This window comes from Manihot esculenta, chromosome 8, assembly GCF_001659605.2.
Source record: "Manihot esculenta cultivar AM560-2 chromosome 8, M.esculenta_v8, whole genome shotgun sequence".
Classification (NCBI taxonomy): Eukaryota; Viridiplantae; Streptophyta; class Magnoliopsida; order Malpighiales; family Euphorbiaceae; genus Manihot; species Manihot esculenta.
The window spans coordinates 6,861,845-6,878,807 of NC_035168.2; the positions used below are offsets into that span (position 1 = coordinate 6,861,845).

Here is a 16,963-nt window from a genome sequence, read left to right on the forward strand (position 1 = left end):
TTAATTGTTGGTTTTCAGGCTCTGTTCGAAGATAGGGTTTATAAGTTTTATGTTTTCATATCAGCATATTTATTATAGTTAATATGAATGCTGAAAGAAGTTGGATGTATGCCCGTCTCAGAGATGGTTTACTGAATCCCAGATATTTAGAGGGTATCAATGAATTTATAGAGAAGGCTAAGACCTGCACAGAATATTTAAATGGCGATCAGATTCGTTGTCCTTGTAATCGATTTAAGTGCCAAAACCGTAGCTTTCAAGATGAAAATACAGTTAAATATCATTTAATGAAGCATGGTTTTGTGCAAAATTATCTTGTTTGGTATTTGCACGGTGAAACTGAAGTGCATGACGGATATGGTGATACAGATTTAGACATGTCTTATGGTTCTGACAGTGTTAATCACCCAAATTTCAATCGTTTTGAGGACATGGTCATGGATGCAACAAGCTGTCATGTAATGCATAATGATACATATGAGATGCCAAACTCGGCTGCACAGAAACTGTATGATATGTTAAATGCATCTAAGCAACAACTATGGCCTGGATGTGAAACTCACTCCCAGTTATCAGCTGTTTCACGTTTACTAAATCTGAAGGCTGAACATCATTTCTCAGAACGGTGTTTTGATCAGATTTATGAACTCATGAAGGAGATGTTACCGAGTGACAATGTCATGACGGACAGCTTTTACTCAACAAAGAGACTAGTCCGAGGATTGGGGCTTCCTGTACAAAAGATACACTGTTGTGTGAATGGTTGTATGATTTATTGGGAAAATGATAAAGAACTTACACGATGCAAATTTTGTGACCATGAAAGGTTCAAACGCCTGAAGCACACCTTGGGGAAAGGGAAGAGTCAAATACCATACAAAAAGATGTATTACTTCCCCATTACACCACGTTTGCAAAGACTTTATGCGTCCTGTGTTACAGCTAAGTATATGACTTGGCACAATGACCATGCAACTGAGGATGGGGTGATGCGACACTGTTCAGATGCTCCTGCTTGGAAGCATTTCAACCAAACTCATCCAACCTTCGCACTGGAGGCCCGAAATGTCAGACTTGGCCTTTGCACTGATGGATTTCAACCATTCGGTCAATTTGGGCAACAGTATTCTTCATGGCCAGTAATACTAACTCCATACAATTTGCCACCAGGTATGTGTATGAAAGATGAGTACATGTTCCTGACAATAATAATACCTGGTCCCAAGAATCCGAAAGAGAAGCTTGATGTGTACATGCAGCCATTAGTGCAAGAATTGAAAGAACTTTGGGCAATTGGTGTGAATACTTATGATGTTTTCCAGCAGAACAATTTTACTATGCGTGCTGCATTAATTTGGACTATTAGTGTAACGACCCGGAAATCCGACCCGTTACCGGCGCTAGGATCCAGATCGGCTTAAGGCCGCCGGGACCCGTAGCAAGCCAAACATACATCCTGTGAACCTGTTTAATCCCATACATGGTCAACAACATACATAAAAATTAAAACTTTTCTTTGCCAAGCCTAGCCTGTGCATGCACAAACATAACATAAACCCCTCATTGGAGTCCTCATCAAATATTCCAATGGGGTAACATAACATAACATAGGCTTGGATTACATAATCATCATAAAAACATTATATCTCATACCAGACCATGTGTACAGGGAATACAACAGACTCTAGTCAAGCACATTATCAAACTTACATTACATCTCATACTTATACATTACCAACAAACCATGTCCACAGCTAAGCTATTACATAAACTGCTCTTACTCTGTTGACTCCTCTAGCTACTCTGCACCTGCAAGACTGGGGTTAGGGGAGAGGGGGTGAGCTATAAAGCCCAATGAGCGGAAACTAAAAATATTTGCTTTAATTCCACCCTTTTTAGGTATATTATTATTCATTTTATTATTATTAGAGTTCCTCCATTTTTAGGTATATTATTCTTCTTTTTATCATTATTATTATTATACTTTTTCTTATTCATGCTTTCATGAAATGCAACACATCACAGCTAATCACATAAAGGATGGTATTGTCACCATTAGTCCTCAACATCTCCAAATGCCAGGGGCGTAGAATGGGCCTCACTGGTCTTTCTCTTACATATCATAACATTCCAAATGCCAGGGGCGTAGAATGGGCCTCGCTGGTCTTTCTCTTTCATAGTGCCAGGGGCGTAGAATGGGCCTCGCTGGTCTTCCATACATATCATCAGAGGACTATGGATCACCCAACAACCATCCACATCAACATCAAATTATGCAATGCAGCATATTCGTGAATTTCTAATGCAAACATCCTGAAATATTGCATGGCATAATGATGCATGGGCAATGCTTTATGATTCATTCATTTATTCATTTATTCATTTACTTTAAAACTTAAGGGATTGTTCCACTCACCTGGTGACTGAAGCTTTACCAACGAACTCTGAACGACTATCTCACAACCGGGGGTCTCGGTTCCTCGGGTCCGAACCTACACAGGTGGACTCAAATGAGGCACCAAACAACAAGAACATAACTCAAAACATACCCCCAAAAACCTCCTAAAAACACCTCAAAACACTCCTAGGAAACATGCAAGAAAAGGCTGGACAGGGCACTTTCGGCGGCGCCTTCGGCGGCCAAAAGTCCCTCCAGAGACGAAAGTCAGGCAGGTTCGGCGGCACCTTCGGCGGCCGAAAGTCCCAGACAGAGACGAAAGTCTCTTTTCGGGGGCAACTTCGGCAGCCGAAAGGCCTGCCTCCCCAGCCATGTTCGGCGGCCGAAAGTGCCTTCGACTGCCGAACCTGGTTTCTGCAAAAGGGCAGAAACTATGGCTCCTCTATGCACATATGCCTCCCAACTCTCACATCATGCATATACTTCACCCAAATCATGCATACAAGTTCCTAGGGGCCTCAAAACATCAAATACCCCAACTACAACACTTCAAGCATACTCAAACATCATACATTGTTCATAAATCACTTAAAGCCTAACATTTGCTTAAAAACTCATACAACCCTATACATTCCATTCTACCCCATAAAATCACTTAAAACTTACTTAAAACACATGAGGAACTTAAGATCGGCTCTTACCTCTTGAAGATCGAGGGTTGAGGAGATCTAAACTTGGAGATGGGAGAAGTTTCAACTTTTGGTCTCCAAGCTCCAAAACTCGTTCTAAGCTCAAAGATCTTCAAAACCAAAGTTATAAACTTGTAAAGACCATGGAAAAAGGAAGGAAAAACTCAAGATTGGAGAAGGATGGCGGAATGCTCACCTTGGCCGAAATGGGGAGAAAAAGCTCGCCCATTTTCGGCTAAGGGACCCTTTTATAGGTGGCTGGCCAGGCCACGTTCGGGGGCCGAATGTGCCTCCGCATCCATGCAATGTTTGGCGGCCGAACTTGACTTTCGGCGGCCGAACCTGAACTTCCCTAACTCATGCTTTCGGGGGCCTAACGTGCCTCCAAAACGCATGCATGTTCGGCGGCCGAACTTGACTTTCGGCGGCCGAACCTGGGTTTTCCTCCAATGCTATTTTCATGCAAAACTCATTTAGTTTCATACTTTAAAACCATTAAAATCATGAAAACATTTTATAAAACATGACTTTACCCTTCTAGAAGTTCCCGACATCCGAAATTCCACCGGACGGTAGGAATTCCGATACCGGAGTCTAGCCGGGTATTACAATTAGTGACTTCCCTGCTTATTCAATGCTCTCAGGGTGGAGCACAGCAGGACGCACTGCATATCCTTATTGTATGGAAAACACAGATGCATTTACATTACGAAGGGGAGGTAAACAAACATGGTTTGACAGTCATCGGAAGTTCTTGCCTGACGACCACCCTTTCCGTCGAAACAAGACATCTTTTATTAAAAACAAATGTGTATCCAAGTCACCGCCGCCAATTAGAACTGGAGAATACTTGCTAAAAGAAATTGAGCAAATTGGGTTGAGGCGGGTTATAGACATTGACAGTCATGAAATAAATTGTCGGCTTTCAAAGAGAACTGGTTGGCGTAAGCGGAGCATATTATGGGATTTGCCATATTGGTCTTCAAATATGATTCGCCACAATCTTGATGTAATGCACATTGAAAAGAATGTATTTGAAAATATTTTTAATACAGTTATGAATGTGGAGGGGAAGACAAAAGACAATATAAAATCAAGGGAAGATTTAAATGAAATTTGCAGGAGACCAGAATTGAAGAAAGATCCAATTAGCGGGAAATATCCAAAAGCATGTTATTGTTTGGATAACCAATCGAAGATGATACTGTGTGATTGGCTTAAAACACTCAAATTCCCTGATGGATATGTTTCCAATCTAGGGAGATGTGTTGATAGTCGGAAGCTTAGACTTTTTGATATGAAAAGCCACGACTGTCATGTTTTCATGCAACGAATTCTTCCTATAGCTCTCAGAGAGTTCTTACCAAATAACGTTTGGCAACCAATAACAGAGCTTAGCAATTTCTTTAGAGAACTCACCTCAACTACACTTACTAATGGGGACATGCAACGGTTAAATGAACAAATTCCTGTGATCCTTTGTAAGCTTGAACGAGTTTTTCCTCCAAGTCTGTTTGATTCAATGGAACATTTACCAGTACACCTTGCATATGAGGCATTAATTGCAGGACCAGTACAATATCGGTGGATGTACCCATTTGAGAGGTACACGTACTACTTATTTACTCGCACTCCTTAGCATGATGAATTACTTAGTATACATATATAATTTTTTTTTCCACACACTAGGTACTTGAGAAAGTTAAAGAACAATATTAAAAATAAAGCAAGGGTTGAAGGTTCAATGTGCAATGCTTACTTGGTAGAAGAAGCAAGTGCATTTTCTGCTCATTACTTTCAAGCACATGTAATGACCAGACATCGAAAGGTTCCACGCAACTTGCATGAATTTGTCTCTGATGATGACATACCGGGTAAATTAAGCATATTCAAATGCACAGGTAGAACTATCGGAAAAGGAAAATCCAGATATATGACTAAAGATGAAATCCAAGCTGCTCAAACATATATTCTATTAAATTGTCCAAAGGTTAAAACATATATTGAGTAAGTATTGGTAGTTATACTGATAGTGTAATACCTCTTATATTGTACATTATTGTTAAACATTAATTGTTTCTTTGTATGTATAGCATTTATGTGGAGCGAGTAAAGTCGACACAATCAAATATCACAGATGCAGCTGTTGATGAAAAACTAGAGAGAGACTTTGTCAAATGGTTTTACAAGTATGCCCATGAATTGCCAAACAATGTACAAAATCAGCTTATACAAGATGTGGCAAAGGGACCACTCAGAAGTGTCACCACTTTTAATGGGTATTGTGTTAATGGATGTAAATTCAACACAATCAATGGAAGTTCAAGTAGTAACTCAATGAATTTTGGTGTATGTATAAAAGGGAGTAATTACAGTTCTGAAGAGAGCGACTACTATGGACAGTTGGTCGAGGTGTTACGATTGGAGTATCCAGGGCTACCAATTAAGCGGACTGTACTTTTCAAATGTGACTGGTTTGATCCAACACCAAGTACGGGCACCAAGGTGCATAGACAGTATAGAATTATTGATATTAACAATAAGCGTAGATACAGTAAGTACGAGCCATTTGTATTGGCCTCTCAGGCAACACAAGTCGTTTATGCTTCATACCCGAGCAAGCGTCGTGACAAAAATGATTGGTGGACTGTGATGAAAGTTAAAGGTAGACCCGTTGTTGAAGTATCTCAAACGTCTTCAAAGACATATGAACCTTTTCAAGAAGATGACATAGATTATGCTGAAGTAAATATCGATGATATTAATCAACAACACTGCCTCAATGATCCTAGCGGAGGAATGACTGAGATTCATGATGACGTTTCGATAGAGGAAGACGAATTTCTTAGTGACCCTGATTCTGATGGAGATGCAGACGGTGATAATGAGTACAATTCATATGAATCAGACTAAATTCATCTATATACTAAAGAAGTTTGGAGTTGTATATTTCATTTATTACTCAGTGAGTAGCTTAATACATTTGTATATATTTAATATAATGTTTATGAACTTTATATTATTTTTGACAATGACATTTTTTGTTTATTCACAGATGAGGGGACGTGGAAGGGTTAGCAAGCTCAGAGGACCGGTTCAACTTCCTGCAAGTGCAAGTCAAGAGGACGCGAATACAAATGACGGACAAGAGCATGAGGCGCATATACCACGGGCACCGACGGGACTTGGGGATACAGAACTTCAGATATGGGTACCACTTGCATCCAGTGTACAGTCATCTCATAGAGATCGATTATATACACCAGTTCCACCATCTGCCGATGCACAGCTTCCCCGTCCCCTTCCACCACCTCACCGTCACAGTTTACATCCTCACCGCTCTACTGCAGCTCCACGACTAGCGGTATCACATACACATTCACCTCATTCTGCATCCCCTTCTGGTCCTGCATCCGCTAGAGGGACAGGATTTGTATCAGCATCTACTCCATCATCTGCTCCTACATCTCTCTAGCATCAGCTGCATCGACCACTGCTGTAGGCGGAACACAGTCATTCCGACAGACTATTTCACTCATTAACAACAAGTAATAATTAATTGTTTATTAATTTACATTATTTTAAATGTTACCATTTACTTACTCAAAATTATCTTGCTCATGTAGTTTGCATCCGTCGGAGATGTGCAGCCGCAGGATAACTCTGATAGTGAAAGAAAGATTGGTCGAGGAAGGCCACTGTTGGAAGACTGTTCCCAATGAAACCAAATAGTTTTATTGGCAGGAATTAAAGGTGAAGCATAATTATTTTAGCAGTTTGTTATCTATTTATGAACTGTTTAATTACTATCTACTCATAAAATGTAATCTTTTTGCAGAAATACTTCCTATGGGACCAAGCAATTGACAGCTTGATAAAAATTGCCTGGCAGAAAAAGGCAGCTGAGTGATACAGGGGCTTAATGTGGGAAATCCGGAAAGGAAAGGCGAAGAATCTTGCAACCCCTGATTCTGTTTTAAGGAAGTGGCAGGAAACTTGGAACACTTCTGAATACAAAGAGAAGTGTGAGAAGTTTTCTGCCAATAGGCGCAGTGAGGCTGGAGGTTCAGGATCTGGCATTTCCAGGCACGCATGCGGTTCTGTTTCACAGTACACCCACCAGCGGAGGATGGTATTTGTTAAAACTTTTATTTTATAATTATCTTCTTATAAATATTTTGGTTCGATGACATATGCTACAATTCTTATAATTGGTAACAGAGGGAAAGACTAGGCAGAGAACCACATCCTCATGAGCTTTTTGAGGCCACACATAAGAGAAAGGGGACGGAGGAGTTTGTTGATGCGAGATCAAAAGCTATTTATGTAAGTTCATCTTAAATGTAGTTATTAACAATTTTGATTGACTTAAATTGTTTTACTTATATGTTACTTTAAATTTATAATGCAGGATAAATACGTACAACTGAAGGAGGCTGCTACACATCAACAGGAGGGAAGCAATGAGCCGACGCCCATAAATGAGGCCCAACTGTACTACGAAGCAGTTGGCGGACAGAAAAAGAGTCGAGTTTATGGGTTAGGGTCCCAGGCCTCAGCATATTTTCATGAGCCATCTCATTGTTCTGCATCATACACGTCTGCACCCCCAGTGGATCCTCCTACAATTGAAACAATGAACATGATGCAGAATAAAATTGATCGGCTAGAGACAGAGAATAGTCGAATTACCACAAGGCTGGACGAGTTGCAGACGATTATGCATAGGATGATGGCACAACAGGGTATTGGGACATCCACTCAGACATCTGGTCCTACGGCACCTCCAGCTCCGTCTCCACAGCAGCGGCGTGATGATGCTCCTGTCATTGGTGATCATCATACAGATAGTGATGATGATACAGATGATGAGCTAGCTAGTTTAGTTTAGTATGTACATTTTGTTATGACCAGTTGATAATTTGTATTTCAAAATATAATTGTAGTACAAATTCTTTACGTTTTTAATATATTTTAATGAGTTATTTAGTTTTGTCTGTTTATAGTATTATTATTATATGAATATACAAATGGATGTATATGAATGTACAGGGTATAGGTACAGATGCATGTATATGAGTGTACAGGATACAGATGGATGTGGATGTGGATGTATATGAATGTACAGATGTATGTACAGTTACAGGGGTAGGGGTGTGCAATTCTGTCATTTTTATTCACTAACGGATTAGTAACCAAACATCCGTCACTGTCACCAACGGAAATTCCGTTGGTGATTCGTCACTGTCACCAACGGAAAATTCCATTGGTGATCCGTCACTGTCACCAACGGAATTTCCGTTGGTGATCCGTCACTGTCACTAACGGGTACAAATTTCTGTTAGTAAATTATTTACCAACGAGGATTTTCCTGACGGATTTAATCCGTCACAGATCCATTAGTGAAAAAGATCACTAACGGATCTTCAATGCTCACCAACGGAGGTGATTTTACAAAATCTTGTAGTGAAATTTTAGATTTTCTTCTTCACATAAATACCAAACTAGTGATGAGGGAAATGTAGAGTCACAGACAACAAGGTGATGTTCATAGAAATCCACAACATAAAACATGAGGACATTTGGATGGTCACTAGCACTAATACATAATTATACTATGTATTATAACTAGTCTATAATGAAAATGCAAATAGTTTTCCTATTTTCTTGAAATAAATATTTTTAATAAATGCTATAAATATTACAAAGTTATAGAACTAAACAAACTTAGAAAGTAGCAAGATATTATCTTCAAGTAAAAGAGTTATATTTGAAATTTTTGTAAATAAACAATAAAATATTAATATAAACAATTTAATAAATTTATAACGACTAATTTAAAAATTTTTAATACAGAAAATAAAGAAAAAAAAATTTACCTTTATGAAAGAAGGATAGAATAAGTAAGATAGAATATTAGTCACTACTCATATATTTATAGTTGAAAGAGAACTGAAAATGCCATCTATGGTAGTATTTTTAAAATATTTTACATGTAGGGATATTTCTAAAAACACCAGATCCTATTAATCACGAAGCCATAGAATAAAGATATTGCTGCTGAAAATACCACTAGCAATAGCATTTTCAAAAGCGCTATGAATGAAAATGCTACTGTCCTTAGCATTTTCAAAAGCAATATAAAAGCTCAAAATACGTAAATATTACTTTTGTAAATAATTTTTAAATCACATTAAATTTTTTATAAATAACATTATTTTAATAAATAGCTCTAATCTCTCTCTTTTATTTTTTTACATTTTAATTTCTCTCTATTTTATAATCTATCTCATATTTTATTATTATTTATCATCATATTTGTACTCTAAATTTATATCGATATTTGATATATCTAAATTCATACCTTTAATATATCTTATTACCTCTATATTAATATATATTATATACTCATTTTCAAATATATTTTATCTCTCTATTGGTTGATTAAATGGATAATAGTTGTGCAAAATATATTATTTTTCACAATAATGATAGTGAGAAATAACATTTTAATCCTCTAAATAGAGTCGGAACATCCGATACTCCAAATTAATGTATATTCATATCCATAAAATTAATATATTTTATATATACTCTAAATTATATATATAATTAACAAATTTTTAGTTATACATATTAAAAACATAAACAATTTATGTAATAATAATATTTGGTTTAAATTCATACACATATGAAATAAGATATCAGCTAATACTCTAAATTATATATATTCAAATCTATAAAATTAATAAAATTAAAATTAATAAAAGCTCATTGTCAATTTAACGCTGATTAATACACAAGCGAAAAAAGGTAAAATTGATAAACTAAACCCTAAATCCCTGACCACATATCTCCTCAAAACTCAAAAAAGCCACGACGCACTGCCGCCCTCCTCCTCCCTTCCCATTTGTACATCAGCCTGTTGTGAGAAGAAGTACCGTCGTCTCCGCCGTTCCATCACGTCCAGTCGTCGCCTGCCCACAATCCCTCTGGTCCAGCCATCGCCTTTTGCCGCTCGTCCTGGTCCAGCCGTCTCCTCCCGCAGTTCGTCCATTTTGAAACGCTGCAACGTCCTTTGTCTCTGCCGCTCCGTTTGGTTCAGCCGTCCCCATCCGCTCCCTTTGTCTCCGCCGCTCAATTTGGTTCAGCCGTCGCCACTCATCTGGTCGTCACCTCCGCTGCTCGTATTCCACTGTGAACGTACTCACAGGTTTTAACTGCTTTATTTCAGATTTCTGTTTTCTAAAATTTGTATGTAGTGTAAACATTGTGAGTAGGCTAAGAGTATACATGTAGCTAAAATCTCTAAGATCTTCGTTTTCATACTTCTGTGTATTAGTAAATTTATCTTAAATTTGAATGTATGTATAAACTTGTCTTTGTAAATTTTGAGTGTATTTCTAAGATCTGTGTTTGTGTATTTATGTGTATGTAAATTTGACTTTTATGTGTAAGTTTGTGTTTGTGAATTGTGTGTGTATTTCTCATATCTATATTTTAGATGTGTTTTGTGCGTAAATTTATTGTAAATTTGCGTTTGTGTTATGAATTTCGTGTGTATTTTTTGTATTTGTGACCTTTAGAGTTAAGCGGGTTTGTGGGGGTTCGGTTAATATCCGGGTAATGCTTATTAAAGCATGAAATAATAAAAACAAGATTTGGAAAAAAAAACATTGGAAAGTATGAACCGACCCATCTGAACTGAACCAGGGCGGTTTGGTTCAATTTGGTTTCCCACTTAATTCGGTTTGGTTCAGTTTCTAAAAATATACATTTCGGTTAATTCATTTTTATCGGTTTGGTAACCAAACCCACTGAATGCTCACCCCCTGCTCTCTCTGTTTCTCTCTCTCTTTGTTTTTATGTTTTTATAAGGGTGTTTGCATCTGAGTATCAAAGGTTTTAATGTGTTGTTTTTGTTAATTTTGCTAGAATTTTGATACCAAGATGGAGCCCTGAAACAAAAGTAAAAAGAGAATTTGTTTCATGCACTAGAATTCTCCCTCAATTCTTTGAAGAGTATTTTTTTTTTTTTTTTTCAGTTTAAGGCTAATTTTCTTGGAGTGAAGAGATGGTGCGGCCATATGCTATGAAGGGGCAGAAGCGGAAGAAGAGAGAGGAGAGATATGATAAGGAGGAAGACGAAGTAGAAGAGCAATCCCTAGAAAGAGCCAAAAAACCTTTAGTAGCAGAAACAAAAACAGAAACAGAAATGCCTACGAAAACCAGCGGGAAGGAAGAAGAAAAAGATGATGAAGAAGAAGAATTAGAAGAGCAAGCACATGTAATGGTGGGCATCCCAATTACTCCAAGTGATTCAAAAACGAAAAAGCCTGGGGTTACATTTGTGCTTGAGAGAGCCTCTTTGGAAGTTGCTAAAGTTGGAAAGGTATGTACTTAGCAATGTTCGTTGGAACCTTTTTCTAAATACGAATTAATAGATGAATATGGGTTTATCAAAGTTGGAAAGGTGTGTAAATTTAGATATTGGAGTAGTGTTGAATTAACTTGAGTTAATTGGAGCCGAATTATGGCTTTAGGCTCCTGAAGCTTAGATTTTGTTTGATCACTTTGTCTAAAATTTCTTCTCTATCTAATTAGTTTTCTTCATGCAGAGTTACCAGATCTTGAATTCTGATGATCATGCAAATTTCTTGCGGAAAAATAACAAAAATCCTGCTGATTATAGGCCTGACATTGTTTATCAGGTTAGTACATTTTAGGATTCAATGCTGTTGTTTGTCACCAATGCTTTTTCTTTAATTTCCATTGAATTCTTCTTGACTCTTCTAAATTTCTTCTATTAATGATATTGGAGGGTGTGAGTTCCTTTAATGACCATAGTTTCATTTCATTAACTTTTCTCCCCTTCTTTTGGGAAGAAAAATCAAAGTTAAAATTTGTTAAGAGTGGCAGTAAAAGCAAATGATTTAAAGTTATTGAAATAAAGATATCCTCTACTCTCTCTTTCTCTTATGAAGTGTCATGCTTTGTTATCGTTACATTTGGTTCCTCGCAAAATCAAATGGCAAATAAACTAAATGGAAGCTAAAGTTGACAATGTTCTCTGAGATCGTTTTGGAATAGGAATGTCAAATAGGCTTTTTAGCCATGCTGAAACCTCATTTCAAATTAATTTTGTTTCTTAAGTTGTGATTGTTGATGATGATGCCAGGCTCTTCTATCAATCTTAGATAGTCCAGTAAACAAGGCTGGGAGGTTGCGAGCTGTGTATGTGAAAACAGATAAAGGTGTTCTTTTTGAAGTTAAACCACATGTGCGAATACCAAGGACATATAAACGATTTTCTGGAATTATGCGTAAGTACAGCTGGTCGATATCAGTCTTGTATGTTTTGCTTACTATTATGATCTTTTGCTTGCTTTCAGGTGCTCTTACTTTTATTCCTTGTTAAATCTTGCAGTGCAGTTGCTTCAAAAACTGAGTATAAGTGCTGTCGGTAAGCGGGAGAAGCTTTTGCGTGTAATCAAGAATCCTGTGACCCAGTACCTACCTGTCAACTCTCGTAAAATAGGTAAGTTCGAAGTTCTTTGGCTGTTCCAACTTGCTGTTAGTGGACTACTATTACTTGATTGGAATGATACATTTTCTGGTTTTTTGCATTAGGGTTCTCGTATAGCTCAGAAAAACTGGTTAAAATGAACAAGTATGTAGCTGCAGTCAGTGATGATGTGGATCTCGTTTTTGTGGTATGATGAAAATTAACTAATGCTTTTATACTATGTGCTTTCTCATTAAGATTGCAGCCTGACCTCTCACAATTCCAGGTTGGTGCAATGGCCCATGGAAAAATTGATTGTGATTATATAGATGATTTTATAGCAAGTGAGTTCTTCTCAGATCTCTTCTTTTTCTTTTATGTTTCTTACTGCACATGTGCATTTTCCATTTTATAGTAAAAAGCTTTGTTTTTTTTGTTTTGTTTTTCTCGTGCTTTTGAGATAACTATTTTCCTTCCATGTTTCACAGCCTTTAGTTGAATATTAGAGAAAATTTCTACAGAATCCCTGAGTTTTAGTGAAATAACTACTTAGTCCTTATAATTCTTAAGGCCTATTAAAATATCCCTTATTATTTTAAAATACAACCTTTTGGTCCTTCTATTAACAATTGTTAATAGATTCCGTTAGTCTTTGTTGAGAAATTTAACTAGAGTTGACCAATTTTTGGATTGAACAAAAAATTGAACTGACAAAATCGAACTAAACCAAATCGAACCAAACCGGCACTATATGTGTAATCTTAAAGAAACGTTGCTCTAAACCTGCTGCCTAGTTCACTGTCATCTCACTCACCTTTCGATTCGTCCCGTCTCTTCTTCTCCCTCAGTCTACATCACTAGTTGTCTCTAACCTAGCTTGTTGTCCTCTTCTCCTCCTCCTCCTTCTTCGCCCTTATTAAGCTCTTTTAGATTTCTTCACCTTCATTGTTGTCAGCTCCTCTAGATGTGAGAGAGAAGGTTAAAAGAGTAAAAGGGATCTCTAACCAAGGAAAGAAAAAGGAAAACAAGGTTTGTGCAGCAAAGATGACATTTCCAGATGCATAGGGGAAATAAAAGAGGGTTCGTGGGGATGAGAATAAGTGCGTGAAGTAAATGGGTTTCTTGGTCTGGTTGTATGGGTGTGCAGTGGGTCTATGGGTGTTCTCTCTTCTTCTACTCCTACCATTCATTTTTCTTTTCCATTTCTAATTTCTATTATTGTGTGATGGAAAGTCTGGTTATGGAACAATGGGTTTGTTGTTTGCAGGGGCTTTGTGTTGATGGATTATTATTTGATTGAGATATGATTGAGTTGTTTTTGCATTTGATGTTTGTAAAGGTTTGTGGATTTGACTTGTATTCAGTTTTCTGGATTATTGCTTGTATTGATTTTTATTGTTTGGTTTATGGGTTTAGTTTAAATCTTTAGTCTAAATCTGGATTTCAATCTTTGTATGGTTGAATGTTTTTTTGCCTCTGAAAGTTCAGTTTTCTGTGTTTGATGTTTCTAAGTTTTTGTTGTTCATTCATGAGATTGGTTTTAATGGATCAAACCAAGCCAAATTGGACCAAACAAGGTATAGAGTTGTCCTCTGTTATTTTTGAAATTTACAATTAGTCCCTCTCTTTTGACTGATAAGTTCTCCCTTTGACTAGTAGAATTTTTAATAGAAGAACCAAATAGTTGTATTTTAAGATAACAAGGGGCATTTTTATTGGCCCTAAGAATTATAAGGACTAACTAGTTAATTTCAGCAAAACACAGGTACCCTATGTAAATTTTCCTTAAATATTATAAGCTGATGGTTCACAATTTTCAGTTCATATGATATAAAGCTCCAAGTCTTATCCGTACAAAATCCAGCTGTGTCCTATGGAAATGGGTCAAGCTGACTTAAATGCAATTGTATTACTTCTCTATTGAGTATTTTTCTAGATTTTATATCTGATTAACAAGAAAAGTAATGTACGCATGCCTGTCATCTTTGTCAATGTTTTTGCTTTATTGCTGGAATTTAGACTCATCAGCTCGGTTACAATTAGATTTGAGTTAATTTGGTTGGTTTCTGATTATAGATCTTTTCTTCTATTTTATGGTTTGAATCAATTTCTGAGTGCAGATGAGTGATACGATGGGCTATCTGGAAAATGTCTGCAGTTGAATTACCCATACATGTATATTGATTTTCAGGGGAGAAGAAAATCTGTTCTCCCTTTTATTCTATTGGAGAGATGGTTGCAGGAATTTCTTGAGCTTAGATGGTGAAATTTTTAATATCACTAGGCATTATGATGGGTTCTTATTTGTTGTACTAAATGAGCTAGGTGTATAGTTGGAAAACTACAACCTTTAGGATATGTCTTAGCATAAAGTTCACTGAATTTCATAAAAATTTTTACCTTAGATTCCATGTTGATAGGAGAATTTGAAATAAAAAATTTATTGTAGCTTTTTTATATCAAATTATATGATTTAAGATTTACACTACTAGAGAATAAAAACGTTCTTAAACCAAATTGGATAGATTTGAAGTTGCATCTTTGTAGTCAGTATTCAAATTCACATTCAGCGAATGTAATCAACCAGGAGATCAAAACTTATAAATCGAATTCCAATTTTCAAATGTCTAAATTATGTTACCCATTTGACAAGTCGATTCATTCCCAGTTATTTTAAATTCTTACTGATGTTGCTTGACTTCTATGGTTAAAAATGTTTGTACAGTCTCATTTCCATCTAAGTTGCTTAGTTTGAAGCAGTTTTTTATATTTATACATGAGGATGTGGCCTCTTTAGGCATTTTTTTTCTGAGTTATTGAATCTCGTGTATGAGCACCTAGGGTTCTCTATCATGTTCAGTGTCATTTTTCAACAACATGCTGTGTCCTATGAAAGCTGAAAATAGAAAAATAGTTAAATCAATTCAGTAAAGAATATTGATTCTTCAAATTTGAGGAATGGATTCTTCCTGTGCGTATGCTTAGTGACTAAAATTCCAGGTGTATACAAGTTATTGTTCTATGCTATACAAGTCAAAATAGGCAATTTTTTTAGAACACAGTTACAGTGGGTGGCAGCATAGTTTTTTAGACTCGAAAGAAATGTGCTCTTGATGATTGATAAGTGGCAGCATTTTTCTATCCATCTTTTATTATCTTTTTGAAACACAATTATAGAAAGTACTCCTGGATGTTGGCAGACATTAAGTTCATCATATGCACTGATATGCATGGGAAAGTCTTGAAAATGACCAGGAGATTTTTAGCCGTGTGATTTCATTGTTTTCATTAGTCATTTGCTTTTCATACCTGGGGAAAGTGACCTGATAATTCTTTTAATCCAATTTCTTGAATTCTTTGCACCATTATCAACTTCTAAACTTTGCTTTGATGTCTGGACAACTGATCACGCACCCATCACGCACCCATCACGCATATCTAATCATGCTGATTAACATTGATCTAATCTTAGCAGCTTCCTTTTCACGGTAATGATAGAATTTCATTGTGCCATATATGATTTGTATTTGCCCTTTCCTTTTCTTCCAGTTTCTGGATATCCTCTGAGCGCTGCCTGGTGTATCTCAAGGATTTGTGAGGCGTTGGCTGACAAATGGGATGTGCTGTAAGCTGTAGGTGCTGTTTGGTTTAGCGTTTTGTGGTAGTTATATCACACTCCTTATCTCTGGCTGACCAAACACGGCCTACATCCTCTGAACTCGAACTACGCTGGTTGTTGGCTGATGGCCATCTCTTCCCTGGCAACGATGAGAAGAATTTGCAAAAATTGAAGATTATCATGAGATGATTTTGAGTTAAAAGTTTACGTAGTAGACTTGCAGTCTTGCAGATGTAGGGAAATCACAAAGGTTACCTTTTTGTATGCAGAGGTATTCATGCATGTTATGATTCAATTTTTGTAATGGATTTCTGGCTGAATCACTCATTTAAGAAAATAACTTTTTTTTTATTGATTGAATTCTAATTTATTAGTTGGATGGTAGAATTCATTTCAATATTATCAAATCTAACAATTTCGTTTATGCATGAGAAATATTAAAACATTATCCAATTATTTTGCTATGCGCCCACTTTTCTACATATAATGTTATATTTACTTGCAGCAAATATTTTTCGTTTTGATGTTGTAATTAAATAATAAAAATATTTTATTTAGTTTAAATTTTTTTAAAAAAATCATTAATTAATCTTTATAATTTTTAAATTCTATTAAAATATCTCTGATTTTCTATATATGTTATAATATGGTCTTTTTGTTATATATTCTGTTAAAGCACTTGCTACAGTCGATTGAGAAAAAGCAAATGTCAGTACCCAAAATGCCCATTATCTCTTTCATATTGGTTCCCC

The 16,963-nt window shown here is 36.5% G+C and overlaps 3 protein-coding genes across 3 annotated transcripts; all 3 read left to right on the forward strand.

Annotated features, from left to right (window-relative positions):
• The first annotated feature begins 83 nt into the window (after positions 1-83).
• On the forward strand, positions 84-5,836 carry LOC110620971. The gene is made up of 5 exons (XM_043959361.1): positions 84-1,170; positions 3,732-4,692; positions 4,777-5,094; positions 5,181-5,769; positions 5,822-5,836. The coding sequence occupies exons 1-5, from the start codon at positions 84-86 to the stop codon at positions 5,834-5,836; spliced, it is 2,970 nt and encodes a 989-aa protein (XP_043815296.1).
• A 1,166-nt stretch (positions 5,837-7,002) lies between these two features.
• On the forward strand, positions 7,003-8,024 carry LOC110619952. Its single transcript, XM_043958710.1, has 3 exons — positions 7,003-7,219; positions 7,309-7,413; positions 7,499-8,024. Exons 1-3 carry the CDS (start codon positions 7,010-7,012, stop codon positions 7,976-7,978), a joined length of 795 nt encoding a protein of 264 aa, XP_043814645.1. The 5' UTR covers positions 7,003-7,009; the 3' UTR covers positions 7,979-8,024.
• Positions 8,025-9,935: 1,911 nt separating this feature from the next.
• Positions 9,936-16,561, forward strand: LOC110621155 (ribosomal RNA small subunit methyltransferase nep-1). The gene is made up of 8 exons (XM_021765276.2): positions 9,936-10,300; positions 11,133-11,479; positions 11,706-11,798; positions 12,266-12,410; positions 12,515-12,625; positions 12,718-12,800; positions 12,879-12,936; positions 16,142-16,561. Exons 2-8 carry the CDS (start codon positions 11,162-11,164, stop codon positions 16,219-16,221), a joined length of 888 nt encoding a protein of 295 aa, XP_021620968.1. The 5' UTR covers positions 9,936-10,300; positions 11,133-11,161; the 3' UTR covers positions 16,222-16,561.
• The last annotated feature ends 402 nt before the right edge of the window (positions 16,562-16,963 follow it).